General features: G+C 43.7%; 2 protein-coding genes across 23 annotated transcripts in view; one reads left to right on the top strand and one right to left on the bottom strand.

Annotated features, from left to right (window-relative positions):
- DEPDC5 (DEP domain containing 5, GATOR1 subcomplex subunit) overlaps positions 1–25,265 on the bottom strand; it is a 64,328-nt gene extending 39,063 nt beyond the window's left edge. For 10 of the 14 annotated variants that reach the window (XR_005564622.1, XM_039384226.1, XM_039384231.1 and 7 more), the window contains exons 1-14: positions 25,212–25,265; positions 21,526–21,634; positions 8,419–8,723; positions 7,965–8,075; positions 6,048–6,165; positions 5,255–5,342; positions 4,531–4,577; positions 4,027–4,112; positions 3,243–3,326; positions 2,512–2,561; positions 1,954–2,023; positions 1,531–1,609; positions 581–642; positions 105–174 (exon numbers count right to left, since the gene is read on the bottom strand). Coding sequence is in view for 13 of the 14 variants with exons in the window: in XM_039384226.1 (XP_039240160.1) it covers positions 105–174; positions 581–642; positions 1,531–1,609; positions 1,954–2,023; positions 2,512–2,561; positions 3,243–3,326; positions 4,027–4,112; positions 4,531–4,577; positions 5,255–5,342; positions 6,048–6,105 (694 nt within the window). In the remaining variant the exon portion in view is untranslated. Of the gene's footprint in view, positions 1–104; positions 175–580; positions 643–1,530; positions 1,610–1,953; positions 2,024–2,511; positions 2,562–3,242; positions 3,327–4,026; positions 4,113–4,530; positions 4,578–5,254; positions 5,343–6,047; positions 6,166–6,495; positions 6,578–6,871; positions 6,957–7,964; positions 8,076–8,418; positions 8,724–19,306; positions 19,389–21,525; positions 21,635–25,211 lie in introns of those variants that run through there. The other 4 variants (XM_027714249.2, XM_027714248.2, XM_039384224.1 and 1 more) reach the window with 4 other exon arrangements.
- PRR14L (proline rich 14 like) lies at positions 7,116–27,784 on the top strand. 9 transcript variants are annotated; one of them, XM_039384221.1, is made up of 10 exons: positions 7,116–7,156; positions 8,384–8,876; positions 10,491–10,572; positions 11,743–11,808; positions 12,670–18,010; positions 21,160–21,231; positions 21,987–22,155; positions 22,476–22,582; positions 23,468–23,539; positions 24,180–27,784. In XM_039384221.1, exons 2-10 carry the CDS (start codon positions 8,427–8,429, stop codon positions 24,454–24,456), a joined length of 6,636 nt encoding a protein of 2,211 aa, XP_039240155.1. In that variant the 5' UTR covers positions 7,116–7,156; positions 8,384–8,426; the 3' UTR covers positions 24,457–27,784. The 9 variants fall into 9 exon arrangements, with proteins under 9 accessions (XP_039240155.1, XP_039240154.1, XP_039240153.1 ...); XM_039384220.1 differs by having other exon boundaries at positions 11,743–15,032; positions 15,588–18,010; XM_039384219.1 differs by having other exon boundaries at positions 11,743–15,315; positions 15,865–18,010.
- Positions 27,785–27,948: the final 164 nt, after the last annotated feature.

The following is a 27,948-nucleotide window of genomic DNA, read 5'->3' as shown; positions in this document are numbered from 1 at the left end:
ATTAAAAGAAAAAGGGAAAAATTAACTGGCAACCTGTGACCAATTTTCACAAGAGAAGGATATAGGTTTAAAAATGGAAACATGAAAATACAGATTTTACATACCTATAGATTTTGCTTCATAAAATGTTCTAGAAAATAGAACCACTGTCACTTCGTGGCTGCAATTCTTCTCCTGTCCAGGAAGAATAAATGAAAAAAAGAGAACTTTAAAGGTCACATTCAGTAGAAAACACAAGGTAACACGCTCTTGTCCCTCACACCTGGAAACAAAGGTAATTAAAAAAAAGTACAGTATTATATTAATGTATCGGCACAGTCCTGCATCTGCCTCTCTGAAATAACAATGATCTGTCCTGCAGATTCTGTGCTTCTTGGTTATATCACATTTACCAGGAGCACTCTCCCCTGCTCTCTAAAGAAACTCCTCTCTGTAGTTGCCAAGATTTTTGCTTAAAAACCTAAAGACAATTGACTCAATTTGTTTATACCTACAGCAATTTGATATACCTGTTCAGAGAGGTGCCCCTAACAGTTCCAGGGAAATAAAAAATTAAAACTGAACTCAATCAGCTATTTACCTTCCATTTTGTGAAGAGGTCAGCGAGGAAACCATTCACAGCCTTCTCAAAGTACAGGTCCCCTGCAAAGTAAACATCTCCCAAACATCAGATAACTGTAGTTACCTCAAGTAAGGGGCACATCTCACCCTGAGATTCTAGGACAATTATTTCTATCAGACTCAGAGCAGCTCTGTGCATAATGAAGGCTCGTATCACTAAAATAAAATGATGTACATGTTAAAAAGCATGACTGTTTCAGAGGATGTAAACACAACTCTCACTGTCAAAAGGTTCTGGCCTTTAAATTAATTTTTCCAACACACTCCCAGCATGCTGGGAAAGCATCTGTACTGTTTTTAGGCAGAGGATGCACAACCGATCCCCTGCCCAGTTCTGAACAGTTGCCCAGCTCCATATGCCCAAACACATGGTCACAGGAAGTGGCAAGAGGCTTGCTAAAGAATTAAGTCAGAAAAAAAATGGGATGATGACACAGAGAAGTGACTCATTCTTAATGCCTGAAGTTTTAATATTTTCAGCTGAAGGCACCGAATTCCACCTGGGCTAAAGCAGGTTTTACTTCCTTGCTAAGCTAAAGTCAAGAGAAATCTAAAACATCAAGGTCCTCTTTGCACGAGACTTTCACACATTTCTGGTTTCAGGGTTCACAGACTGGCACCCACCCTCATCACCAAACGTGTTCAAACCCACAGAAAACCTCTGCAGTGCTCACAGTGAGTTGCCCCTTGATTTCATCACCCAGATAATGGTGCTCAGGCTCTACAGCAGGGACAGGAAAATGATGCAAGTAAGGATCTGAGGCACCTTGGAGCACTGCCCAGGCCAAGGGCAGAACGTTTCAGTTTTCCAACTGTGGCAGAAATAAACAGCAGAGGTAGTTTTCTAGCAGGTGCAAAAAGGAGAGCTGCTGGCACCCCCATTCCCAGGCAGGGCAGTTACCTACGTACCATAAATATCAAAATCCCACATTTCACAGCTCATCTGGATAAAAATATAAACCATGGCAGAAGTGGAGCGGAAAACCACCTGCAGAGGAATAAAGACCTCATTTAAAACAAGGTACATTCACTAATAGGGCCAAATGAAGAGGTTAATTACACAGCAACATCTATGACTGTGCCCCCTGCATAGCAGGGAATTTCCCCTCTAACAAGCTGGCATTTCAACAGGCCAAGGAATTCCTGGTGCTGCCAGCACAGCAGAGCTGAAGTTCACTAATCATTCACTCTTCTGAATTTATTGCCCCTCTTCACCTTACAACACAGCCAATTCCAATGATCCACACAAATCTGCAAGTGAGATAGAATTACAAGAAACCTGGCAAGGAGAGGAAGGAAAAACTGCTTTTTCCCTGCTTCCTGAAATCTTACCCGGGTGTCCTCACTGATGTATCCACAGGTGACTTTCTCACTCTTTACCCACAGCTCCCCTGCCTGAGCCCTGGAAGAAAAGAAGTGCAGAGTATTTGCTGACCAGAGTAAACATGAAGATTAGAGAATCAATATTTAAGCAAACAAGAGATGGACCAAAATCTGCACTCAAGGATGACTTATTTGGTTAAAATCTGATCTTTAATCCAAAAGGTATCAAACAGCCTCTGCATCTGCACATTTCCTTGTCCCTCAGTCACCTCAACAGCAACTGAACTAAACCTCATCTGAACTATTAATACATCTTGGGAGGGGAGAAATATTATAAGAGGTAAAAGGAGAAATATTTGGCATTCAACAGAAGCCACAAGTGTAGCTGGCTGTCCTGCTCTTAGCTTCTTTCACCCCAAATCAGATAGAAGCCTTCCCCCACCTCCTGGTGCAGACAGAAGTCTGCAGATGAGTAAGAGAATGATAAAACATGAAGGATTTTTCAGAGCAGATTCTCCAGTTGGATACTCAGAACTCACACACCTAAAGTCATAAGTAGGCACTGACCTGATACCCGCAAATTCAACTTTTTGGGTGACATATGCACAGGTGCTGACCTAGGAGGGAAGAGTTACAGGTGTCAGAAGAACAGGAGGCTCAGAGTGAGCACAACCATGTACAGAAAACCCCATTCACACTCAAACACCTGATCTGCATATAACAAAGTAACAAAAACCACTGAGTGCAGTTACTACTGATATCCCAGCCTACAAAACCTCTGCAAAAGACAACAGAAAATCATTTTTAACACATATGAACTTTTATTTGGATCATTTGACTAATTCACTGCACTTAGAAGAGCCAAAGACTGCACTTCAGAGATGCAGAAAGAAAATATTCTAACAGCTGCTTATTAAGTGGTACTGTCAGAGAGGGGACACTTCAGCTTATTTCTACTTAGAAAACATTTTGATTTGATTCCTTCCAAATGCAGCAAATCATTAAAATTCAGAACACAAGAAAAAAACCTCTCAACAGCATTTTCAATGCCCAAGACAGTAATTAACATTACAGCAGTGGAGCAGGAAATGATGGGACTCATTTTTCTGTACCACATTTACAGCCATGTCTCCAGCTCTGATGTACCACTCACAGCACAAGTTCCTTGGGAGCTGCTGACACTGCTCGTGTCCTCAGTTTTCTGTATTTTGTAAAGCACTTATTTTCTTTCACAGCAGGCACAGAAAAAAGGCACATTATCTCCTGCTCCCTGCACAGGAGGGCAGCAGGGGCCTCACCAAACTCTTCTTCAGTCGCCACATGTCCCCACGCCCAATATACTGATCCTTAAATGTCAGCTCCACCAAGTCCAAGGTCACCTCCTGGGAAAGGGATGAAAAACAGAGCTTGGATTTTACTGGTTGTTTCTAAGTAGTGCCCATCAATATGTTCATTTAAAAACCAAATGGCACAGGAAGGGCAAATATAAGATAAAAGGGACTGCCATCCAAATAAATGCCACAGCTGTGCACGTACCTCAACTACTGGGAGCTACAAAACACTGCCCAAGGCCTAAGTCTGTGCTACAAGTCTCAGTGCAAACTGGAAATTACTGCTGTTGTTGATGACATTAAAGAAACCTTATGTCCTGCAGATTTTTGTCTTGTGCTGAATGTAAGCTCTGACTGCAGCTCTTGTGATAGTCAGGACATTCACAGGAAGTGCCTCTCTGTAAGAGGCTCTGTGGTGCCAAATAATGCAAATCCAGCCCATGACTCTTCTTTTGATTGGCCACTTTCTGTTTCTGTTTACTCTGCCTGGTTACCCCTAATTTCTAGAATTTAAAGATATTTGAAATGTGTGCATTTCCATCAGGCTCTGCTGAAGCTGGTCCATAGAGTTCAAAAAGAGAGCAGGGATGGGAGGGAGAGAAGAGACACATAAGAAACCAGCAAATAATTCAACTGCCCAAGGCAATTAAGAAAGAAGACTAAATATCTTTCAGTTAAAAAAATGCCTTTTTTCCCCAATACTACTGTAGATGGAAAGTCCCAGGGCTCTGATTTGAGCAAAGCCACACACCTTTGGGTCAACAACATTCACATGGACATCCTGGTACGGCCGCAGTCGGAACACCTGGGCAACTGTCTGATCCACACTTATTGTTTCTGCCACAAAAATGAGACAGGACAGCAGACAAGTGAACATCTCAGCAAAAGACAACAGCTTATTTCAGCTATGAGCCAATCTAAGAGTCATTAAAAATAAAGCACATGAGATAAATGCAAAGTTTAGGCTGAATTAATTCCTGCAAGAAGATATAAAGCCAGTCAGAAAAGGCAGAAACAAAAATTTCAGGCTAAAAAGCCAAGTTGTTTAAACCACACCTCACATCACTCAACCAAAAAGCAGATTTAAAATTGGCTGATCATTTTCTGTTAAAATTATAATCCTTCCCTTCCTAAATAGACAGAGCATTGATTTACCTATGAAGTTAAAATAGAAGCATTAGCCAAGCACAGGTACAGTTCAGTCACATAATCCTTGTCTGTGATTTTACTGTGCATAAGATGACTGGAGTTTTACCTTTCTGCAAATCCTCCTTCAGTGATTTCACTTGCAGGAGCAGGGGACTAGCAGGCAAAAGAGAAAACAGCAGACAAGTTGAGAGACCCACAATCTCTCTGGTAAATTACTCTCAAAACTATTTAGAAACATGGAGCACAAATAAGCTAAAGAGAAACAATAATATTTTCTAGGAAGCTTCATCCATCCTCCTGCCCACCTGTCACCCCCTCTTGTTCTTTACACTCATTATAAGGTATTCTTGAAGTAGAGATGATACTATAAATGGGAAAATAAGGCACATAAGAACTTCTCAGAGCCTCACACCAGTGTTCTGCTGCTTTTCAGACAGGGGCTGCAGGATGAACAGCTTCATAGAAGAAGGTTTATGTTTTTATGGCTGACAACATAATTTTAATTTTTCCTACAATATACTGTAGGATGGAGAATAATCCTTAGGTAACAGCAGCTCTATGAACAGGATACAGACACCGTAGATTCTGTATTCAGGTGCTACTTGGCCTATGAAAGGTGAGCAAACTAACACCAAACACAAAGAAGTCCATAAACCTTAGACAAGAGCTCCTGCTAAAGTCAACCCTTTTACTTTCCTTCAGGCAGAAAAAACTCATGGCAGCAAAGTTGTATCAGCTGTAAGAGCCCCTCACTCCAGGAGCCACTGCAGGTGAACACACCCTTTCAGTGCTCCCATCACACCTGATTGACATCAGCAAAGAGAACTCACCTGTACTCATCATTGGGATGGGCAATCTCCACAACATCTCCCAGCTTGATTTGAAGGAATACTTTAGGATTCACCACCAGTTCATCATCTACAAGACACAAACGAGGGCAGTGAGCAGACACACACCAAATACAGACACCTGCATGTGTGCACACAACAGTTTACTCCACATAAACACCCCAGCCCAGGCCCTCTGTGCCAGCAAGGCTTTACCTTCACCCCAGGACAGGGTCTCTCCCACAGACACAAACAGCTCAAATAACAGAACTTTCACAGAGGGTGTATTCAGCAAAACAATGTGCCTTAATTAGGCACCCAGGATCATCCTCTCTCTTTTTCATATACCAAACACCAGCAGGAAAGCAGCCAGCCAGGAAATCTCAACAGGATTTATCAGCAAGTCTAGAAGCAGGGGGCAGTCAAACCAAGGACACTGTTATTAGTGTACAGGAACACAACCCCCTGCAGTCAGAAGTCATTGATATGTCTGTCACTTACAAAGGTGACTGAAACACAAGGTTAAAAAAAAAAGTGATGCAACAAAAGGGGAAGAAGTAGAATGAAGCAATTTTATTCTATAGGTGCAATCTTGTTCTCTTCCAACAAATGTTACTGTGTTGTCAGAATGTTATCCTGCTATCAGAAAGACCTATCAGTTTCCAAACTCTGGCTGGCAACACTGCTTGTTACACCTAAGTTCCACCTTCACTGTTTTGTCAAAAAGGTAATTTATTAATCATTGCTTTCAATTAGGTGAGTGCTGGTCTCACGTTGCAAACCAGGAGATACTGACCACTGCCTCCAAAGCCCTTCTTGTGGATGACGAGCTTGTACACCTTGTTGGTTCTCATCTTGGACTCCAGCTCTTCTCAGCTGCTTCGAGCAAAGACAGCTGAAGGCATCTCGCATATCTGACAAGAAATAACAGCAAACACAGATCTCTTGTCAGTACAAACCCATTCTATGTGTCTTGTGCCCGTTACTCCCGCTGATCAGACACAGCAGACACAGCAGAGCTGGGCCAGCAGAGGGGAGTGCTGGGCAGGGACAGGGACAGCAAACACTGAAGTCCAAAGCACTGCTTTGCATTACTTCGCCGCGGTGGGAAAATAATCCGTACATTCAAAACTCGTTAAAATAAACTTTCAAACTTGGAACTGATGGCAAGAAACGCCACTCGGGGCAGGGAAAGGTGCTGAAGAGCGACTAAACCCAAGCAGCTCCAGCGCTCGGGTACCTACGGTCACTGACCGGCTGCGAAACCGCTGCGGCCCTTTGGCTGCTCGTTTATAAGTGACCGAGAGCAGCCCAGCGAGTTCGTGCCGGAGCAGCGGCGGGGGCCGGTCCGGCCGCAGCGGGGCCCGCTGGGGCCCCAACTCTCGCGCGGGGGGCGGTAGCGCAGGGCGAGCAGCGCGACGGTCGCGCAGAGCCCCGGGGAAACGGCCAAGGGGGGAGCTCGGACACCTCAGCGCTCGGTGCCGCTCCGCGGCCGCCGTGGGCCAGGACAGCGCAGCACAGCGCGGCAGCGTTACCGTGCGCCGCGGAACCGTGCGCCGCGCAGCCCTGCCCCGGCGCAGCCCTGCCCGCCCCGCGGTGCTTCCCAGGCGCGTTCCTGACCTGCGGGTCCGTGTCCCCGCCGGGGCAGCGGCACCGTCCGAGCGCCACTTCCGCGTCCGGGGCCGCGCGTCACGTGATATTGCCTGAGGACGCGGGAAGGCGCGTGACGAACGGGACACGCCCCCCGCGCTGGGCGGGCGGGGCCGGGGGCGGGGCGGCCGTTCCTGGGGGCGGGGCCGCAGTAACCCCCTGCGGGGGTGCGCGCGCGGCGGCCCCGGATGCGGAAGTGACGCGCGGGGCGGGCCGGGCGGGCCGGAGCGGGGCCGCGGCGCCGCCGCCGCTCAGGTAACGGCGGGGCGGGGGCGGGGCCGTCCCGGAGCTGTCCCGGGGCTCCACGGCGGGGCCGCCTCCTCCGCCCAGCGCCGGCTGGGAGCGGGCGGCGGGGGCCGAGCAGCTGCCGGGGGCCCGGCCCTGCCCGGGCGCGGCGGGGGCGGTGCGGGGCCGAGCCCGCCCCTGCCGCACCGGGGCAGACAGCGGCGGGCGTGTAATTACCGGCAGCGGCGGCTCCTCCAGTGCGCTGCCGCGGACCCCCGGGGGCGGCCGAGGCGGGGCTGGGAACAAAGGGCCGCCCCGGCTCTGCCCGTGGCTCGAGCTGGGAGCTCCCTGGACAGGGGATCAGGACCCGGGAAGGGAATCGGCACTCGGGAAAGGGATCAGGACCCTTCCCTCGGGAAGCGGATCAGCTCCCGGGACAGGTGTCCTTGCGCGTCCCCCCGGGGCGGGCGCGGTGACACCCGTTTGTGTCCGGGCTGCTCTGGCTTGAGCGGAGGGCAGCGCCCGGCTCATCAGCCCGTGCGTTAGTGAGCTGCGGAACCGCTGCTCCCGTGAAGGCCCGCGCAGCCCGCCCTGTCTGTGAGCTCGCAGGGGCGATGCGAGCTCCGGGGCTCCCCTCCCTCTGCCCCCGCAGCCGCCGCGGTGTTTATTTGGGGGCTGCAGAGGGTCCCGACCCCGGGGCTGCGCCCGCACAGGGCAGCCCCTGCACAGCGTCAGGAGGTGCGGGACACAGAGTGAGGGTGATGGCTTGGGAAGTGTTCCTTTGAGGCAGAAACGTGAAAAAAAGTTGGGATTTTTTTCCCAAAGATTAGAAACTTACGAAATCCCAGGAAAACGAGCGATGCTTTGGCGAAGGAGCAGGATGTCTGATACAAGTCCCGTGATTTGCTTTGTAGCCTCTTTCCAGGTTTTTCAGGAGACGAGGTTAAATCTGTAGGGAGATGTTGGAATGTGAAAACAAGGCTTGGGAATGTCTAGTTGTCCATACTCTGTTCTTTTGTTTGAAAAGCATTTCCTTAAATACCCAAAGGTTTCTCAGCTCCTTCCTTAAAATCATACTTGAAAGTACCTTAAAAACATATTTGGAAGTACCTTTCTTAAGCATACATGGTTGAATCTTGAATTCTTTTTAATCTAGTCCAGGAGTTGGACCTCAGTGATCCTTGTGGGTCCCTTCCAGTTCAGGATATTCTGTGATTAACCCTACAAATGTTGATGTAACATTGCTTTTATTTTTAGGATAAACTGAAAAGCTCAGGACAACCAGTCCTCACCTGCCCTGATGCTCTCAGCTGGGCTGGAGTCTCTCTTGGATTCTCCTGTGGCTGTTGTGCTGGAGGAGTTGTACCCTGGGCTGCCTGGGAGCGTCTCCACGGAACTCATGGCAGTGCCAGGACCTGCCCTGGGATTGGGGGCACAACCTGAGGGGTCAGTGCCTGTGCTCACACACAGGGACACTCCCTGGACTTCTGGAGTAGGAAACTTTTGCCAGAAGACAGAGGATCTGGGTGATGTGCTCGAGGTGGTTTCTCGTGGGCCAGCAGAATCCCTTTCTGAAGAATTGCTGCAGCTTGGAGACCTTGAGGGGGATGAACAAAACAAAAAAAGACGCTTTAGGAAAGTGGACTGTGCCAGTGATGGATACCAGAAAGAAGATGAAGAAGCCCAAGGTGCTGAGGACCGTCATGCTGAAGGCTCTACTTCCACTCCAGGGGAAACTTGGTCAAAACAAGTAAGCAAAGGCAAAAATGAATCCCTGTGTGATATCTTGAATTTAGGGTCAGAGTCACCAGGCAGTGGGTTTGGCCAGGGGGTTTCCTGGTTCTCTTCTGTATCTTCTGCTATTAATCATAAATGGTTTGGGTTGGAAGGGGACCTTGAAGATCATCTTGTTCCACCCCCTGCCACGGGCAGGGACACCTTCCACTAGACCAGGTTGTTCAGAGCCACATCCAACCTGGCCCTGAACATCTCCAGGGTGTGTCAGCATTTGGATTATCATGGGTCCAGTGAAAAACAAGGCTATTCTTCAGCAGACCAGCAGCATTTTAAACCATCAGGATTTCCACTTTGTTAAACACTGTTGGAAGGGTGTGAGGCAGGTATGGAACAGAGCAAGGAGCAAAACTGGCAGTGACTGGAAAGGAGAAGAGAAACAACTCCAAGTGTCCTTGCCCAGTAAAGGTGTTCCATGGGTTCAGTGTATTGTGCTGGTGCTGACACCCAGCCGAGGTACCAAGCACAAAATAATAGTTACTTCAGTCTGGCAGTGGAATTATAATGCTACAGGTGGCTCCAGTTTAGCATTTCAGTTTTTGGCTTAGAGTTATTGTTTGTAATGACAGAGGAAATCACTGTTGGTTTACTCTTTCAGAAGAGTAAAAGTAAAAGGGTAAAAGTGTTATGGCTTTTTTTCTTCTCCCCTTTAGCAAACACTGATAATAAAATCATTACTTCTAGGTCAAAGCTGCTGAAAAATATGCCAAAGAATATTCTGTTAAAAACCAAAGTCACAAAACTCTATTTAAAAACTGAGAGTTTTAGTGACATCCTTGATAATTTTCTTTAGTTTGTAAATAGTTTTCACACACACCAAAAGCATATGGGGAGAAAAAATGTATTGTAAGACATACCAGGATAAGGTGCCCAGGTGTGTGTTTTACATTAATTACTTGGTCTTGCTTAATGCTAAAGTAATTTGTGGGTTTAATTCTGAATTTTGATATCTGTTTGATTTTTTTGAAAGTTTGTGAAAATAAAATGAAATACATTTTCCACAGTCATTCAGTTTTCCAAGATGAATTTTTAGATATTTCTAAGTTTGGTTGTGGGGTGTTGGTTTGGGGTTTCTTGCAAGTAGACTGAGGTCGTCTGTTGTGAGTTTGTGGTTTTGAGCCCAGGGAAGGGGTGGTAGAAGGCAAGTTCCAAAACAGACAGAAAATGCCCACATCTTGCCAGAGGCGTAGGGGGGTGGTTTGGGGTGTGAGACAGCCCTGGAGACTGGGTTACTCTGCTCATTCAGATTTTCAACAATTTGCATTTTAAGCCACTTACTTACATTGTAGCTGCCTTTGTCACAGGACCTCATTGCTGCTGAGTGCAGCTCTTCTGTGGATGCATCCTTGTTTCATGGTGTGGATTGCAAGGATGGGGGAGGAATGACAAGTGCTTGTGGGAAGCACTTGCAATGCAAGGCTCTGTGCAAGGCTCACCTGCCCACAGGTTTCTTGGTGATTTGCTTTCCCTGAACTAACCCAGCTGGGCAGGTGCAGTCCCCGAGACACGACACATGTCAGAAATCCATCCATCCATCCATCCATCCCCACTGATCTTTGTCTTGTTTCAGGAGGACCCTCACTGCAACCAGCAAGAGGCAAAGTCTTCAAGAGCCTGTTGCACTGAAGTTGCAGGATCTCTGAGGAGCACAGGTAGGTACTTTAGCTGTACATCCCTCTCTACCCCCTGCTTCCCTCCCAGTTACTTATTGTTGATTTAAAATTGATGATGAATGGTTTGGGGATAGTTCATTTATTTTGTTTTACAGAAGAAACTATTTCCCTGCATAACTATAACAACACCAAACCTTAAAGCTTTGCTTTGCCCTGGCAGCACATGTACTTTCCTGAAGACCTTTTCCATACAAGATGTATATTAGTTATTTAATTCAAGTAATTATTTACCCCAAAGCAGAAGGGGGTGCCAGTGGAAGATGTTTTGCATTTCATTTTGTTTCAAAGCTGGATTATATGAGAGCAGTAATAGCAAATACATGGAACAGTATTAGTCATTTTTGAATGTTTTAAAAAGTGAAATTAAAAGGGCAGAATCCAAAGGAAGAGGACAACTAAGCTAAATCTAAATTTCATTATGATCTTCCAGAATCTTCTAGCTCCAAATACTTTGGTCACTTTGCCTGCATCTAGTACTTATTTTCTTTCTTAACCTTAACTAACTTCTGCTTAGCTGACAAATGCCATCTAGTCTTAGTCCTTACTAGAAAATATGGAAAAGATCTGCAGAATTTTGAGCAAAAAAGTTCTGAATATGAAGATATTTTATGGTAACTGTAATTCTTTAATTACCACCTTCTTTGTGATTTTATGGAAGAAGTTTATTAATAATCCAAATTGCTAGGACAGATGAGATATGCTTTATTTTCCTTTGGATGAGTCACTGACAGAAATGTCTTCAAGGAGGAAGAAATGGCCACTCAATGCCCAGCCATCTTTCCAGGCTGGAGCAGATCAAATCCCCAGTTTTGATGTTAAAAACAAGCTTTATGCTGGTGGCCTGTGTGTTAAGTTATAGGACCTGCATTGCACCTCGCTCGATAGTAGAGGAATCCGAAATACCCAGGTCTTGGAATGCTCAAGGGAGTGTCTGTATTGAAATGGCTTGGGTTTGTTACCTTAGGGTGGTGGTGGTGGAGTTCCTTTATCTTCTAAAGGCTGGTGGTAACATTGTTAGCATCAATTCTCCCTTTTGGAAACATGCTGGGCACTGACACTGCAGTATTGCTGCAACAGCCAAAGGGACTAAGCTGAATGCTGTCCAGATTTAGTGTATGCTTCTGATTTGCTTTATCTTTTCTTATGCAGAGGAAAACCAAGCAAATGTTCAGGTGACAGCTGAAACTCTGCCAAAGCTCCCTGAAGAAGTACAAGGTATGAAGGCTGATGGGACTAGGATATTTAGTAAAGCAGGATACAGGAATGACAGAGTGAGTAAAGGTCTTCCAGCTGAGAGCAAGGAATGCCCAGATGTAGACACAGTCCTGGCAAGAGCTGGGGTTAAACAAACCAGCATCTTAGATTTTCTAGAGCCTTTAAGAGTCACGGACATTGGAGCAGCCACAGACCATCCCCAAGACTTTACTGGGCTGGAAGCCCACACTGCCATGAGAGCAGGGGGGAGTGGTGTGTCTGCCTTGGAGATTAAAGAAGAAAAGTTACCCAGACAAAATCCCGTTAATGAATTCAGTGCATCACGTGCTCATGGCCAGACTTGTCAGCAGGATGAAGAACATGATGCTCATGACTTCTGTAAGGGTGCTGTACCCAAACAAAATGACCCTTGTGGGTTGTCCTCAGCAGGGAGCTGTAGGACACTGTCCACACCGAGTTCTGGAGTTTCATGTCCAGTTCTGAAGAGCATCTCTTGTCTGGACTTCAGAAATATGCCAGCAGAAAACAGTAGTACTGCAGTTCATGGAATTATCAATGAACCCCCCCTAAAGTATCTTCCCCAAAACGTGGAACGTCACACTCGTTATGATCACGGAACTGGGTGTGTAGGGAATCGAAGCTCCACATCTGTGCCAGTAGAGCAGATCCCAGCGGTGAGGAACAAAGGATTATCTAGTGCTAAAACTGATCCTAGGGAATCCAGTGCTGGTATAGGTAAGTCATACAGCTCTCAGTTTGGACAGGCTGCTGAAGTCTGGAGAAAAATTGCTGTGGGACATAACATGGAAGTTTGGAGCTGGCCTGAAGCTCAACAGGGTGTTGATCATTGTCATTCTTCAGTTTTTAGTTCTGTTCCTTCATTTCCTGAGGACTTCTCCAAGGAAAAATTTAAAAGAATCCCATCAGAAGGTGAGAAGTTAAAAAAGAACCAGTGGCAATTCTCTGTCAGTGACCCGTTTAAGGATGGTAGAAAAGAAAAGAGTGTGTTGATGGAAACAGGCAACATTGCTTCCCATGGAACTGGACAGAGAGACATAAGCTCTTACAATACCTCCAATAAAATTCCTCCTCCCAGCAACCACAGCTGTCTTGACCTTGGTACCAAGCTGGAAAAGGATCCACCCAAGGCACAACTGCTTGCAAAGGACTCTGAGAGCAATACAACATCAGATGGGTTGGCTGCTGGTGTAGTTGAAGCTGCAGAAGCTGATGGCAGTGGCAGTTTGTCCACTGGGAAAGAAACACATTTGTTTTATACACTAAATGTAAATCTACCTCCTGTTTTACAAAAAGCAAGAGAACCTCATCATAATGAGTGTCCTCCTTGTACTGCTAATGAAATTTCACAGAGGGACAAGGCTTGGGATAATCTGTCTGGAACAGAAACCATTGGTGCTTCTGGAACAACAGGGGCACAAGTCACTGAAGTTTTGCTTCATAAAGACAAAGTCAAGTCTTCAGTAAGTTCCAGGACTTTTGCTAACCCTAATATGACAAGCAGAGTATCCCAAAAGGACATGAAATCTGCAGGAAATCCAGAGGGAGTGATCACTGGTTTAGAAAATGAACATTGTTACACATGGCATTGTAATAATCAGTGTATAAAAGACCAGTGTACAGCTGCTTGTGCTTCCTGGATTTTATCAGGGAGTGCACGTGTGGGTGAAGTTTTCCTGAACAGTCATTCTGTTGATGTTGATAAGAAGATTGAAGAAAATGGTAATTTGGAAGGAGAGTCTTCATCTGGATATAATACAGAGGCAATCATCTTTCCAGAAGCACACTTCCCTTTGGCATGTGGATCTCTTCCTTGTGAAGATGACTGGGGCAACAGAGGTGTAGCTCTGCATGGGATAAATGACATTCCCACAGGAAAAACCATGTTTTGCTCAGCTTATACTGCAGAGAAGTCTGCTGCTACCTCGGTAAGAGATGAGATTTCAAATAAGAGTGTGGAGGTTGTGAAACTGTTTGATGTTTGTGAAGTAGCACATGGCAGCAAAGTTGTTTGTGACAGAGAGGAGGCAAAGGAACAGATGTGCACGTGTGCTTCCCAGACAGAGAAATGTGGTGGAACAAGAACTCTGGATTCTCCAAACGCTCCTGAAGGCAATCAGAGAAATAAGACCAGTGAACAGTTATTAGTCACATATTTGGACAAAAACACCCGTGTTCATAATTTTGGATCTTGCAACTCTCTGGGCACTCAGGAGCAGGAGGAAGTGCCCTCACTCCCAGCAGATCCCTCAGATTGCAGCACCTCAGCGTGTGCTGCATGTCCAGCACCTGCCAACATGAGCATCCCAACACAACATGCCAGCCACAGAGAGCCCACCCTCTGCCCAAGGGAAAACTGGCATCATGGCTGTCAGGGGGAGTTTGGTGGCCCAGGGCCAGGCAGTGACCCGTCCTTAGAGACTTTACCCAACCAAGCAAGCCCTGGCTTACAAACTACAGACAGCTCTGAGGAAGGAAGTGAATCTGGCTCTAGTCTGGGGGAAGAGGTAGTGCTGAAAGCAGGGGATGACTTGCCTCTGTTAATGCACAGATATGCAAGAGGAGACGGGTTTGAAGGAACTCTGAAAGAGAATGTAGTGAATTTGGACTCTTTAACTGGTGTGAGAAATGAAGACTGTTCGGGATCCATGGGCTCCATCAATGATCTAATTGAAGAGAAGACAATCAAACTAAAAGAACATGAGGATGAATGTGAAACAGGCAGTAAAGGAACTCTCAAAGGAAGCTCTTCTGAGAGCAAAGCACATGGCTCACAGCATTGTTCTATCAAACCTGCACCAGAGAAAGCAGAGCTGGTGTTTGCAGGAAACAAAACACATCTGTCTTTGCCAAAGACTAAGTCACTGGTGGAGGACCAAGAAAACACAGTTAGTGCCCAATTTTTACCCATCTCATCAATCCATGGGACATCCATGTCATATAACCCCGAAAATATGAATGAGCTTTCAGGTACAGAAAACAGAGAAAGTCTGAGCATAAAATCTGTCTTAAATAACACTTGCCCACAGTTAATGTCTGAGCCTGGTAAAGAAACCAGTGCTCCAAGGGGTGTTAGTCCATCCCATTCTGGAAAGTTTGACAGCCAAGAACCTTTTAATAAGACTCAGGTGGATTCAGAAACACTGTCAGCTCTGAGCTGTGGCATCTCTCTGCCTGAGAAAGAAAAGCTGTGTATGTCACCTGAGGATAAACAAAGAGAGAACTGTGATCCATATTCAGCCAAAGTTTTTAGCAAAGATTCTTCAATGACAAAAATTCTTTCTGTAACAATTTCTGTTAAGAGGAAATCCAGCAGTATTGAGATTCCCTCTTCAGAGAGTGAAGTGGCACCAGGCTCTCTAAATGGTGCAAAAAGCTCAAGAGTTTGTGCCCACAGCAAAGAAAGCCTGAAAGGTGAGGGGCACTGCACACCAACTGACATGGATGGGACCTCACCAAAAAGTCCCCTCTGTGAAGAGAAGTTTAAAAATACATCTAAGCCAGAAAATATGAATGTGCTTTCAGATACAGAACACAGAGAAAGTCTGAGCATAAAATCTGTCTTAAATAACACTTGCCCACAGTTAATGTCTGAGCCTGGTAAAGAAACCAGTGCTCCAAGGGGTGTTAGTCCATCCCATTCTGGAAAGTTTGACAGCCAAGAACCTTTCAATAAGACTCAGGTGGATTCAGAAACACTGTCAGCTCTGAGCTGTGGCATCTCTCTGCCTGAGAAAGAAAAGCTGTGTATGTCACCTGAGGATAAACAAAGAGATGACTTGTTTTCAGACAAAAAGTTCAGCAAAGATTCTTCAATGACAAAAATTCTTTCTGTAATAATTTCTGTTAAGAGAAAATGCAGCAATATTGAGATTCCCTCTTCAGAGAGTGAAATGGCACCAGGCTCTCTAAATGGTGCAAAAAGCTCAAGAGTTTGTGCCCACAGCAAAGGAAGCCTGAAAGGTGAGGGGCACTGCACACCAACTGACATGGATGGGACCTCACCAAAAAGTCCTCCCTGTGAAGAGAAGTTTAAAAGTACATGTGTAGAAGAGAAGATGGGAGAAGAAGTAGACCCTAGAAAAAAGTTGCTCAGAAATCACCCATGGGCCTTGTTAGAAGATTCTAAAGGGTCTGGTAGCAAAATAGTCCCCCTCAGTACTGAGAATCATGGCAAGGTTTTGGAAGAAATCTCAAGATCCAACCTAAATTATGTTTCAAACGAAAGAAAAAATGATGGAAAGCTCACAAACTTAGCAGGTAGCAGTGTGCTTTCAGCAACTGTGCAGGACTGTCAAGCTGTGTGTGAGGCAGAGGCTTCCCCAGGAGTGCAGTGTGATCCAACACCCACACTCCATCCACCTCTGAGCTCCCCATCAGACAGGGGCACAGAGCCATCCCCAGACTGGGTGGTTTGCAGGGAAGCACGTGTGCCTTACAAATCAGCTGCACAGAGCACAGATCATGTAAGGGAGGGAACAGAGGGCCAGGACACAGGACCAACTCGTGCACCTTGCAAGGACAGTGAGGCTTTAGGTTCAAAGAGACTTGACCTAACAGAGGAACATCAAGTAACTAAACAAAAGAAGTATGAAAAGATGGAAGTGCATCAGTCAGACCAGGCACACCAAGAACAGAATTTAGAACAGCAAGAGAAAGCAAAAATCACACCCAGTATGTTGCACAGTTCTGAACTCTTAGGTAGCTCTTCAAATGAGTTGGTGACATCTAGAAATACAAAGTTTGAAGGTCCTTTAGAGGAGACTTTTGCTGTCAGAAGCAGTGAAAGGAAACTATGTAGCACTTTACAAGAAGTTAAAAGGCCAAAGATTACCACAGATATTATTAGTTCACAGTTTTTGAAGACTCAGGATTCAGAAATGGAAAACCTGAACCTTAATTTAGGGTATGATGGAATCCCTGGTGCCTTTGGAACTACAAATAAACTAAGAGGAACGACAAAGAAATTAGGAGGACCTCTTCCACTAAGAATACAACCTGGAAGGACATGCAAAAAGGTTCCCACATCGTATCAGCTAAAAACCATTAGAAAAATTAAAAAAATTGAAAGTCCACCTTTCCTTGAGTTACCCCTGCAAATATTCCCTAAGCAGGAAAACACACCTCTGGAATCTTCGTACTTTCCATGTCAAGCACCACCAACGGAAAGGGAAACACCTCTGAGAGTTGCTCCTATGCCAAGGCAGAGGGCCAGGAGGGGCAGTTTGTTGAACAGCTTGAAATTTCGGAAATGTACCAAAGAACCAGCATTGCTGAGCAAGTTGTCTGCCATGGCCAACAGGCTCCTGGCCCCTGCCAAGGGCGCCTGTGACTTGGAACCTCGGCCATATTCCTCTGAAATGCTTCCAGTGGGTGACAGGTACAGCCACCACAGATCGAAAAATCTCTTGGAAGCCTTTTCTTGCATTAACAGGAACGTTCACTCACGCTGGGCTGGCAGTTGGTGCACCAAGATGTTCAGCTTTCAGCCTTTGGCACTTTATCCTGTAGAAACTACCAAAATACTTTTTTCAGACTTAAGCCACAAGCCTCCGACCTCTTTCTCGGACACCCCAGTTTTCCCAATTTCTTTTCACATAAAATTGGACTCCGGTCTCGTGCCAGACCTCACAGGGATTACATCCCAGCACTCTGTACATCACGGACCCATTTCCAGAGAAATGCCAGCGCCAGCTTCAAAGTGGACTTTGTCTCTTCTCCTGTCTCAAAGCTGTTCAGATACAACAGCTTTCAAGGAAGATTCTACTCTAAATAAAGAGCTTCATTCCTTTCACTCCATAACAGCCCCAAGGACTGATGCTCTTCATCCTGACCGTGGAAGAAACACTGTAGCTGAGAGAAGAGGAGGTTGTTCCACGCTTGGCCTTCACACAGTGTTAGCACTTTCTTCCCCTGGATGTTACAGGATTTGGACAAGAAGAAGAAACTTAAGCAGTCATATTCCTACTATCCAGAGACTATTTATATCCCAACTGGCACAGGGTTTGAAAGGGGCAAGGTATCCAAGCTGTGTATCCGCTGAGCTCGTCTCCTCCTTGCCGTACTCACTGGGCAGGGTCCTCTCCATATGGAGTCAGCACGGTCCCTCTGCCCGTCCTTCCGAAATCCCTCCTCTCCATTCCAATCACTGCAAGTGGCAGCCAAGTGTGGGCATCGAGAACAGGTAAAACCCATCAACTTATTTCTGAGGTTAAATCTGTACAGGGTATATACTGGCTCCTTTTTGGGAGGGAGAGGGTAATTGCAGCTTGCATTGGAGGGGCAGTTTCCCCTGTTCCAAATCTACGCATTCTGCTCCGAGAATGGCTCAACGTGGAAGATTCTTTCCTACAGAACAGTCTGTTAGCTGAATTTAAATATATTTGCCTTCACTTCTTTAATACTGTCCTGTTTTGGCAGAATGGCTAACTCTATTTTCTTCTCCCTTGCAAAATATACACACCATGCATCAGAGTATGTAATGCAAAAGGTGAGCTACTTCATTAGGTCTATTCAGAGTGACTGCAGAGCAACTGGATTTCTGAGGTAGGAAAGTTTTTTTCAGAGGTCTGAGGCACAAGTGCCACTTGGAACCAACTGTAAAGTGCTCGATATCAGGTTAGGAAGAATCGGAAGGGGAGGGGGGTTGCATTCAGTTAAATTTTTAATTGTATTCCATGACTGTTCTATGCTAATTAAAGCCTCTCTGTGCATGTTATACCTTCTGACAGTGTGTGCCTGGTATTGCTGTCACACACAAGTGTAGCTCCAGTTCATGCTGGTAATGAATTTTTCTCTGTGTGTCGTTCTTGTTATGAGTGGGGAGAGGACTGAAATCTACTTTGTATATTTAAACTTTGCTGTCAGCATTTAAGATCATTTTACTAATAAACAGAATGAAGAGGAGGTTTTCCTAGCTCTGTCACAGGATTTTTGCATGCTTTTAAGCAAAGATTCTGCTCTTTATCCCTCAGTGACATGGGGCAGTTAGTCCTTGGTTTTATTCCTGGGCAGAGTAAAGGTTCCTGAGCCCTGTAGCAAAGTCCCTTTGATGAATTCTTTTGATTAGTGTGGCAATCTGAACTGTTGAATTTGTCTTAGCTTGACATAAGCGTAACCAAAAATCCTGCCAGATAACTAATGCTGCACTTTGCTTTCTATAAACACACCTAAAAGTTTAACACCTGTTAATATAAATTCTAATGTCTACCAAAGATGTGACTGAGCTTATGGAAGGGCTGCCCCATTCTGGGAGCTGTCTGCACTAAAATAAGTTGAATAGTGACATAGAGACAACTCTCAGCACATTCTGTGGGAGCTGCTTCTGTTTTCATTCCAGCTGAGTCAATTTATCAGGCTGAATTTTCTAATGAACGAATGAGTAGCTCTGGAATAATCTTATCAGTAAAGTACAGTTTGAGCACTAAGCTTAAAAATAACACATTGGTAAAAACAAAACAAAGACCTTTTTAAAACTTACCTGTGTGTATGAGGTGAATGTATTGTTTGGTACTGCTGAGGCTTGTTGTCCTTGGCAGTGTAAGACGAGTTCATTCCTGACATGAAGGGTCGTTTGAAAACTGCATGTTTTGCTATGAATGAACTTCTTCCCAAAGGGAGAGAATTTAAATCAAACCTTTTCACTTCAAGTGAAAAATAACCTGGAGTTAAAATAGTCTAAAACTCCCTTCATTTTTTCTCCAGAATATCTTACAAATATGTGTGTGAGGCAGCCTTAATTCTGCCCCGCTTGGATTTTCTTCCAAGTGAAGTTATTGTAGCATGTGGTGAGTTGAAAAGTTTAAAGAAGTGCAGCAAATAAATTCTGTTTCTAAATCAAAATGAATATTAAAAGTTTGGCTATAAAACAACATAAAGAACAAAACCTAACATTTTAAATATTTAACACCTTTTTAGATTCCATTTTGGTGAAGATTGACTGCCTGTTCTCATCAACTAATAATTCTTAAAGTTATTTACAGGAACAGTGAAAAAAGGACAATTCAGTAAATGCCTCTTAAATTTGTGTGTACTCAAAAAAAAATCATGAAATAAAGGTTTGGTATGTAAATACAAGAAGTGTGTTTGGTGCAATCTAAAAGCATTTTCAGCTCCCAGTATGACAGAAATCTTTGCTTATTTTGATTAAGATAGTTAAAAATCACAAAAAATTGAAAAGTTCCCTGCAGGCCATTTTCTTCTGAAAAAGATTTTTCTCTTTAAATTATTTCACTCATAGTGTTTTCAATAACCAAGAGAACAAGGAACTAGAGTAGTTCTCCTGCCTAAAAATAATCTTCTGTCACTTCCACTGCCAATAATAAAGCATTCTTTCAGTGAATGCTTTTCTCTAATTAATGCTTATTTGGATTAAATATTTCTAAAGGGTTTTTTTCCCCGTTCTTGTAGTTTATTATTATTGTTATTTTATTATTATTATTCCATAACACAGTAAGCTCTGCCTCTGGCACAGAGGGCTCTGCTGCACTACTGAGCCAGGTTCCAGCAGCGTTGGAATAGTGGAACAGTGAGAGAAACAAAATGTTACAGTTCTGGTAGAAACAAAAAACACAAGAAAAGGGTCTTTCTGACCACCTTCTCCATAGTTAGTTGGACTTCCCTGTGCTGCCAGCATGGCTGGGGTTTAGAACAGCAAAGTGCATTTAGCTGTGGATTTGAGAGAACAAGATTTGCTGTTTAATGCAATAAAAGCTGTCCAAACTGATTTCCTGCTGTTAATAGTACAGCTTAATGTCAAAGGACTTTTATGCCATAGATTTATGGTAATTACCAACCCATTGGTTATTCCAATTGATAAGGACAAGGCTGTGGGAGTTGGAGACAACGGGGAGTTAATCTTATGGAAATACGTCCTTTCACTTGTTACTGTTGCCATTATGCACTTTGTTTTATTTAGCAGCCAAATCCTTCAAGGTTTTTGGTTACTTTAAAAACTGGGGGTTTTGAATAAGGAATATAGACTTTCATAGAAATAATTACAACTTTTAGACTTTAATAATTACATAGAAATAATTATGACTTGCAATACTACTGTCTTCCTCTCTATTTCTATACTTTTATTTCCTTATCTCACCACTACCATTTTTAAGTGAAAGTAGGACTATTTCCTTAACAAGCTGTCAGTGAAATTTAGTGGCCTAAATGGCAGATGTATCTTGCTTTAATATCATTTTAGTCTTTCATTCTCATTCCTGCTATGAGTATCTTTTGTCTTACAGTCCAGTTTATACTAATAATTTTTCCCTCATCTTGTTATGGTGTAGACCTAATTTCTGCCTTGTTTTGTTTTGTTTTCTCGTTGTCCTTTTGAAGCAGCTATGCCATGTTACCACACTTACCTGCCCAGAGTATGGAAGCACTGCAGACTGCAGGCCCTGACATACGGTGAGTCTCGTGGCCGTGGATGTTCATTCTGAGCAGTGGGATCATGAGCTTTCTCACAAAGCCATTGCTTGTGTCATTTTGGCTTTCAGCTTTTGGCAGTTCACTCCCAGAACAGCTTTGTGATTAAAAAGTTAGTGAAGTAACCTGACTGGGTGATGTAATGGAGAAGAGTGGAGGGGCATTAATGCAAACACCCTGTAAGTCATTGCACAGAACAGTTCTGGTACTTTGAACCATGCTGTGCCACTTTTTATGACATGAATATGTGAAACTATAGAAGTTTTGGTTCCTTACTTGATCTATGTCCTTCCTGCCTGAGCGACTGGACATTTGGTGCTGAAACTTCCTTCTGTTCTTTCTCAGTGCAGGGATGGCAGATATAAGAGCTGTATTTTAAGTTTATCTGTAAATAGAAAGTATGATTAATAGTTGTGTCTTAGAAATTTGCTGGCAGAAAAGGATTAATCTTTTTCTATCAGTAGTTGATAAATAGAGCTGTAAACTAGTTATAGAAAAAGAGTGGGTTTAAAATTACGTGTTCAGATACTCTGGCAGTTGAGTTTGTGTCAGTACCAGTGTGGGCTGCAGTTTTGGCTCTGTGTGTGTACCAGAGTTCACTTCCTGGGGCAGTGTCTGTGAACTGCATTGCTTTTCATGCCCATATTGCAATGTAGGAACATCACTGAGAGCAGGGAATGCTCTGCAGTGTCAGCTGGGTATTAATCTACATGTGTTCCCTTCTTCCTCTGTTACAGTCTGGAAGCTTCATTCCCACTCCCATTACCAAAGCCTCCCACACTTCCAGAGTCATTGCCATCCCCCCCCAGGCTTTCAGCATCTGAGCTCCAGGTCCGTGCCCTCGATGAAGCCGATGGTCCCGTTCCAGCCTGTCTGAGATCCCAGGATGACACAGAACTGAAAAAAGTGAGCTCATTTTATATTGTAGGTCTCTCAGACTCTCGGGTCTCCAGAACTCAAAGCTGCTGCTGCTGCTGAATATTACCTTGTAACTGTTAAAGATGAGGGGAGAAAACAGGCTGCAGGGTCTGGTCTGTGCTGCTGCTTTCTTTGATTCATGCAGAAAGAAGGTGACAAACCAGAGAGGAATGTTTAATCTATAGATAATAGCATAATAGGTAATACTCAGCATATAAATATACTCAGCAGAAAAGGGAATTCTGTTGACTGGTGTGGTTGTAATTTTCTTCATTTTAACTTTTTTTTCCCTGCTTTCTTTTTTTAAGACTGAGCCAGAAAAGAGGCCAAAGAAAGTCTCAGAGATCCGAATCAGGAAAACTGTTCCCAAGCCGGACACTAACCTTACTCCAATGGGACTGCCCAAACCAAAAAGGTGAGCAGTGTCTCTGAAATGGACTCAGACAAGCTCCTGCTGCTTACATTTCCTGCATATGAGTACAATCACCTCAGTAACTGCTTCTCTTACCATCACTGTTTTGTACAGCCCCAGCTGAGTGATGTCTGATGTTTGCTGTCAGCTCTGTCAGAACTACTCACTGAGGTTTGGCCAAAATGAGGAAAACTCAACTGCAATGCAATGATTTTTCTAAAGAAGAAAGAAGTTTGTTTTGATAAACATAGATTGAAAATCAGTCATTCTGCAGTGCACAGAGATGAAGTGATCTGTTGGAAAGTTCTGTTGATGCACATCATGTTGAAGTTCTTCCCAGTTCCTTCCTTGTTTGTGGCATATGATCTTAGGGAAGTGAGGGTAATCACAGTGCCAAATGTTGATAAAGCTTTTCCAGTCAGTCATCTGGTATTTTGTTCACTTTTGTCTTAAACACAAGTGGCAGCTTTGACAAAGGAATGCATTTCCTCAGAGATCAGCTTGAGAATGGTCAATAACTAAAAGGAGTCTCAAGAGATAAAGTGTTGATCTGTGACTTGAAGATTTTTCTTAGCTTTCGCCAGAAAGGGACCTGTGAAGGCAGTTCCCCTTCTTCTTTTGAGCTTCATTATTTCAAAGCATCACAATGCTAGAAGGAATACTGACCTCTGCAGAAAGGGCAAGTCTTGACCCAGACCTTGTAAAAACACTGCATGAAATTAGGTCCTTAATGAGCTCATTTTTCATTCCTCCCTGTCCCCAATTAAAGCACAATTACTCAGCGTTTAGGCAGAGAACTTGTACTTGTTTCTCATAAATCTGCTTGCTGGGAAGAGAAGTGGGTTTGAAATCTTCTTTCCTGATTGATTTGTCATCACTTTTTTTCAGGCTTAAGAAGAAAGAATTTAGTTTAGAAGAAATTTACACAAACAAGAACTACAAGTCCCCTCCTCCAGCCAGGTTGGTTCTGCTTCCTAATGAGAAGACTAAGATGAATATAAATTAATTAGGCAGAGAGAGAGAGGAGATGAAACATGTCTGAAAGCTGAGAGGGAGATAGGTTTTTTAAATTGCTCTACTTTAAAGTGGTAGAGAAAGTTAATTCAAAAATAGCATCTTTTACTATTTGGATGGAAAGCAGTAAAATAGAATATGAACTAAGAATTTGCAGCTGGTTAAGTATGGATTTGTATATTTTTTTCATCTACTCATTGATTCCAGTCTCCATCCAAGTGAAGTAATTACTTTTTCAGAATTCAAAGGGAACTACGTGTTCTTTAAAATATTAATGTCATCAGATGTTCAAACCTATTTATTCTATAAAATCAAGATTCTATAATTGAGCTGAAATGCAGATAGAAAGAGATTCTACCCCAGTGTCTCTGCAGCAGTGAGGAATTAGCTGGCAGTAACGTGCAGTGGCAGGAGGTGGAAGCTGTGGATAATATTCATTACAGGAGGTGTGGAGGGGCTGTAAAAATGTCAAAGTTAAAGCAGTTTTTCTTGGGTTATAAAATCCCCCAGTGTCCCTGTCCATGGAAGGAGGCAGCTGCTGCTGCTGCTGCTTGAGTATTCACCAAGTGTCCCCTGCTTTTACCAGGAGCTTGGAAACAATCTTTGAAGAGCCCAAGGAGAAGAATGGACACTTGATTTCTGTCAGCCAGCAGAAGAGAAAGCGGATTCTCGAGTTCCAGGACTTTACTCTTCCCCGGAAAAGGAAGACACGAGGCAAAGTCAAAGCAGTGGGTTCTTTCACCCGAGCCAAAAGGGCTGCACTGCAGAGTGCAGAGCTGGATGTGCTTCTGAGTCAGAAGCTCATGGCCCTTGAAGCCTTTTTTGCAGAGGAGGTGGAGCAGGAGCAGGCCTCCGGCATCTGAGGGAGCCACGGAGCTGGGAATGGTCCAGTCAGCCTCTGGAGTATTTTCCTCTGGGGAGCAATCTACTGACTTCTTCATGCATTACTCTGTCCTAACATCTGATAATCAGTTTTTGGCTGTGACCCTCTTTAAGGTGCTATTTTGTTTTTTATTTTTGTAAATGCTATTGGAGGGATTCTTTTAAGTCCCTATTGGAGTGTAACACAGCCACATAAAATTTACCCTTCCTTCCTCAACCTCTGGAAAATACTGCTTATATTTAATTAATTATGTTTAAACACCTTTTGGGGGTAGAGTAGGAGTGTAAAGGAGGAAGTAGTGCACTTTCAGTGATGCTAGAACTCTGTACTCCAGATCATTTGCACATTTGAGTCTGCTGTTGTTACTGTAATTAATGGCTATTTTGAACAACGTGACAGAAGAGATGCAGTGTTTGATAAAGGTGAATTCTAGCAAACACATTCTTGATATACCACTAACTTTTTAATAATTAAACGTAGCTGTCTGGGTTTGCATTCAATTGTTTCTTCCTTCTGTTGACTTAGAAGGTTCCTTCTGAGTTTCTGTGCCCTTCCTGGCTCCAGGCAGCAGAAGCCTCACATAACTAGACTTTATATAACTTGCACTTTGTATATGTTTCTTTATTTGGTGCATGAGGACACCTTTTAACATTATTAAACTCAAAAAAGGGTAATGTTTTAAGGAAAAATGGTGCCCAGTACTACTTTTTCCCAAATAGTAGATTTTTTACTTACTTGGCTGATGCCAGCCTCTTCTCCAGAGGAAAAGCCCATGAGGATGTTAAACTGCAGGATACATAAGCAGAGATTTCTATTTAACTGAGCTGCTGCATAGAGAGAATACCAACAAAATCTTTAGGCCTTGCTTTAAAGTTATTTTAAACCCATTAAAAATATTAACTTACTGTCAACAAGAATTTTTTTTTCCATCTTAAAGGGTTTTTTACCACTGTAGATTTTTAATTCCTGTAGCTCTTAACTGGATCCTCTCTGTACTCACTGTTGTCCATAATAGCCAGTGCTGCACCAAGAGCCTCCTGGCACGTGGACATTTTTTATGTAAGGCCATTTGTAATCCCCTGATGCAGCTCTGGGCAATTTCTCAGCTCTACCTTTTGAAGGAAGAGAGCTCCCTTCTGGCATAACTTCTGTTACCCTTACTTGAAGCATAATTCCAGGTGAATGCCAGCTGCAGTTCAGGTCATTGTCCCTCAGTGCCTAGAGGAGTTATTCAGGCAAAGCTGTCATTCCTGGGATGCTCAAATTGAATTTGTTCTTTCTTTCACTTGAACTTGCACTTTCTTATTTACCTGCCCATGTAATAGAGTTTCTATTGACCTTCAAAGTGAGCAAATATCTAGTGGGTGGGTATTTTTTATAAAGTCCCAATAAATGCAGGACTGAAAATACTATAATTATCTTCTGTTGCTCTACCACTTCTGTTACTGACCAAACAGAAAACTAAAAATTATCAAGCAATCTGTTGAATTTCAGAGCTTTGAAAGTAGAGAAATGGAAGAGGATTATTACACTGTGTGTGCCTGAGTCTTGAAAGAAGTCTAATCTGGTTGGTTTTGCTTCCAACTTATGTGCTGGGATTCCCAAAGGTTTACATTCTTGTTTTTAAGGGTAATTATCTTTAATCAGGAAGACTGAAGAAAAGAGAGGAGTGCACACTTAGAGGAGTAGGGTTTGGAGTTTGAGGGTAAAGTAACAAGGCAGGCAAAGTTTGAACATATTGACATACTATTTTTCTGGTTAAGCTGTTAAGCTGCTGTAGAACATTCTAATCCTCTTTATTTTTGTAAAAAGAAATCCCTAAAAAACAAAGGTCGACTGCTCCTAAAAAAATGTTTGAAACTTTCCCTATCCTGGTTTATTAGCCCAATTATGGATTGGTTGGAAGTGGTAGCAAGAGCGAGAGATATATTTTTATGGATTTATGCTATAAAATGGGATTGTTAGAGAACATTCATTCACCTTCTATTAATATAGGAGGCTTCCAGTGCTGTGACACAATTGAGCTGTAACCTTAGTAGGGGCTTTAAGGAAATAAAGATACGGGTGGGGAGGGAAGAAACTTGGGTCCAGGAAAAGTTCAGACCTCCAATGTACTTTAAAACATGGAATGTGTTAGGTTTTTTCCTTTGGGTTATGTTGGGGTTGGTTTGTTTGTTTTGGGTGGGGATTTTTTATCTGCCTCTCTGTTCTGTCTTGTCTCTGATTGCTTTGAAAGAACATTTCTTAGCTTGCTTTCTACAAGCTACAGCAGAGAGAGCAAAGAAAACACTCAATTCTCTTTGGTTTACAGTAATTGAAGGAGTTACAAAAATGTTGCAGTTGCTTAGCCCGTCCCAGACCTTAGTTTGTGGCAACCCAAATATCCAGCATTATTCTCTTTTGGTTCAGTGTCTGTATGATGATGTGAGCTAATGGAGACCAAACATCTCCCCCCCTCCAGCAAACAGGTGTCAGTTGTGCTTGTGCACTTTTTTCTCTTTTCCTTTCCCACCTCTGTTGCTGGTTACAGCACTCCTGGAACAGCCTGTTCCCTGGGGCTGCTGCTTGCACACTGGGAGTGGGGACTGTGCAAAAGCTGGGCATTGGCCACTCTGAGCTGCTTCTGTCACAGAGAACTGCAAGAAAAAAGGATAGAGGGTCTGTAGCTGGAGGAGATGTGCATTTGCCTTTTCATCAAGTGAACCCACTCCAGTGAGGATTTTTTTGTATCACCATGGAAAGACATTGTATATCTTTGCTCACAGAGTGATGACTAGAGCAGCTCGAGAAGGCTTGCAAAGCTTTTGCCATGTCCTGTCTCTTAGTAGTAAGTTATGGAGAGCCAGGCAGCTCTTTGCTAGATTTGCTGATTATGGGAGATAGAAAGATCACTTTCCAAGAAAAAAAAATGTTATTTTCATCATGCTATGACTGGAGCAGCTGAGGCTCCATAATGTATGGTACAGCATTAGCCTGGCTGGCCTCTTGGCTGTGTACATTTGAGTTCTGATGATTGCTGGATATGAATTCCTGCCAGCAGTTCTCATTGTATTGGATTACAGGTGGGCCTTTGGTATATTATGTTCCAGGTGCTTTTCTAGCATATGGATGATAACTGTGGATTGAAAATCTGTATGATGCTATCAAGTTAACTAATAGCTCCATGAGAATTTGTACACTTGTGCCATTAGCCTCCATCATGCTCTTGGCATTTTGTTTCTGTTCAATATTGTGTGAATCTAAAATTCTACTGTTTCTTTTGTGTGTGTTTTTAATTTATGGAAATAAATTTTTCTGAGAACCTTTCAGTTTTTTAAGGCCTTCAGGCTTGTGTGGCTAAACATGCATGATACATGTCCTGCATACATTGGGGAAAGAGGTCAAATCTCCAAAGAGATGGACACTAAGTAACAGGGTGTTGGTGAGGCACAGAGCAGCAGTTCTGGTGTTCCTTCATCCACAGCCACACCTG

This window comes from Pipra filicauda, unplaced genomic scaffold, assembly GCF_003945595.2.
Source record: "Pipra filicauda isolate LSUMZ 115617 unplaced genomic scaffold, ASM394559v2 scaffold33_size4404698_pilon, whole genome shotgun sequence".
Classification (NCBI taxonomy): Eukaryota; Metazoa; Chordata; class Aves; order Passeriformes; family Pipridae; genus Pipra; species Pipra filicauda.
The sequence above is the reverse complement of the archived record's forward strand: the minus strand, read 5'-3'. Positions and strand labels throughout refer to the sequence as shown.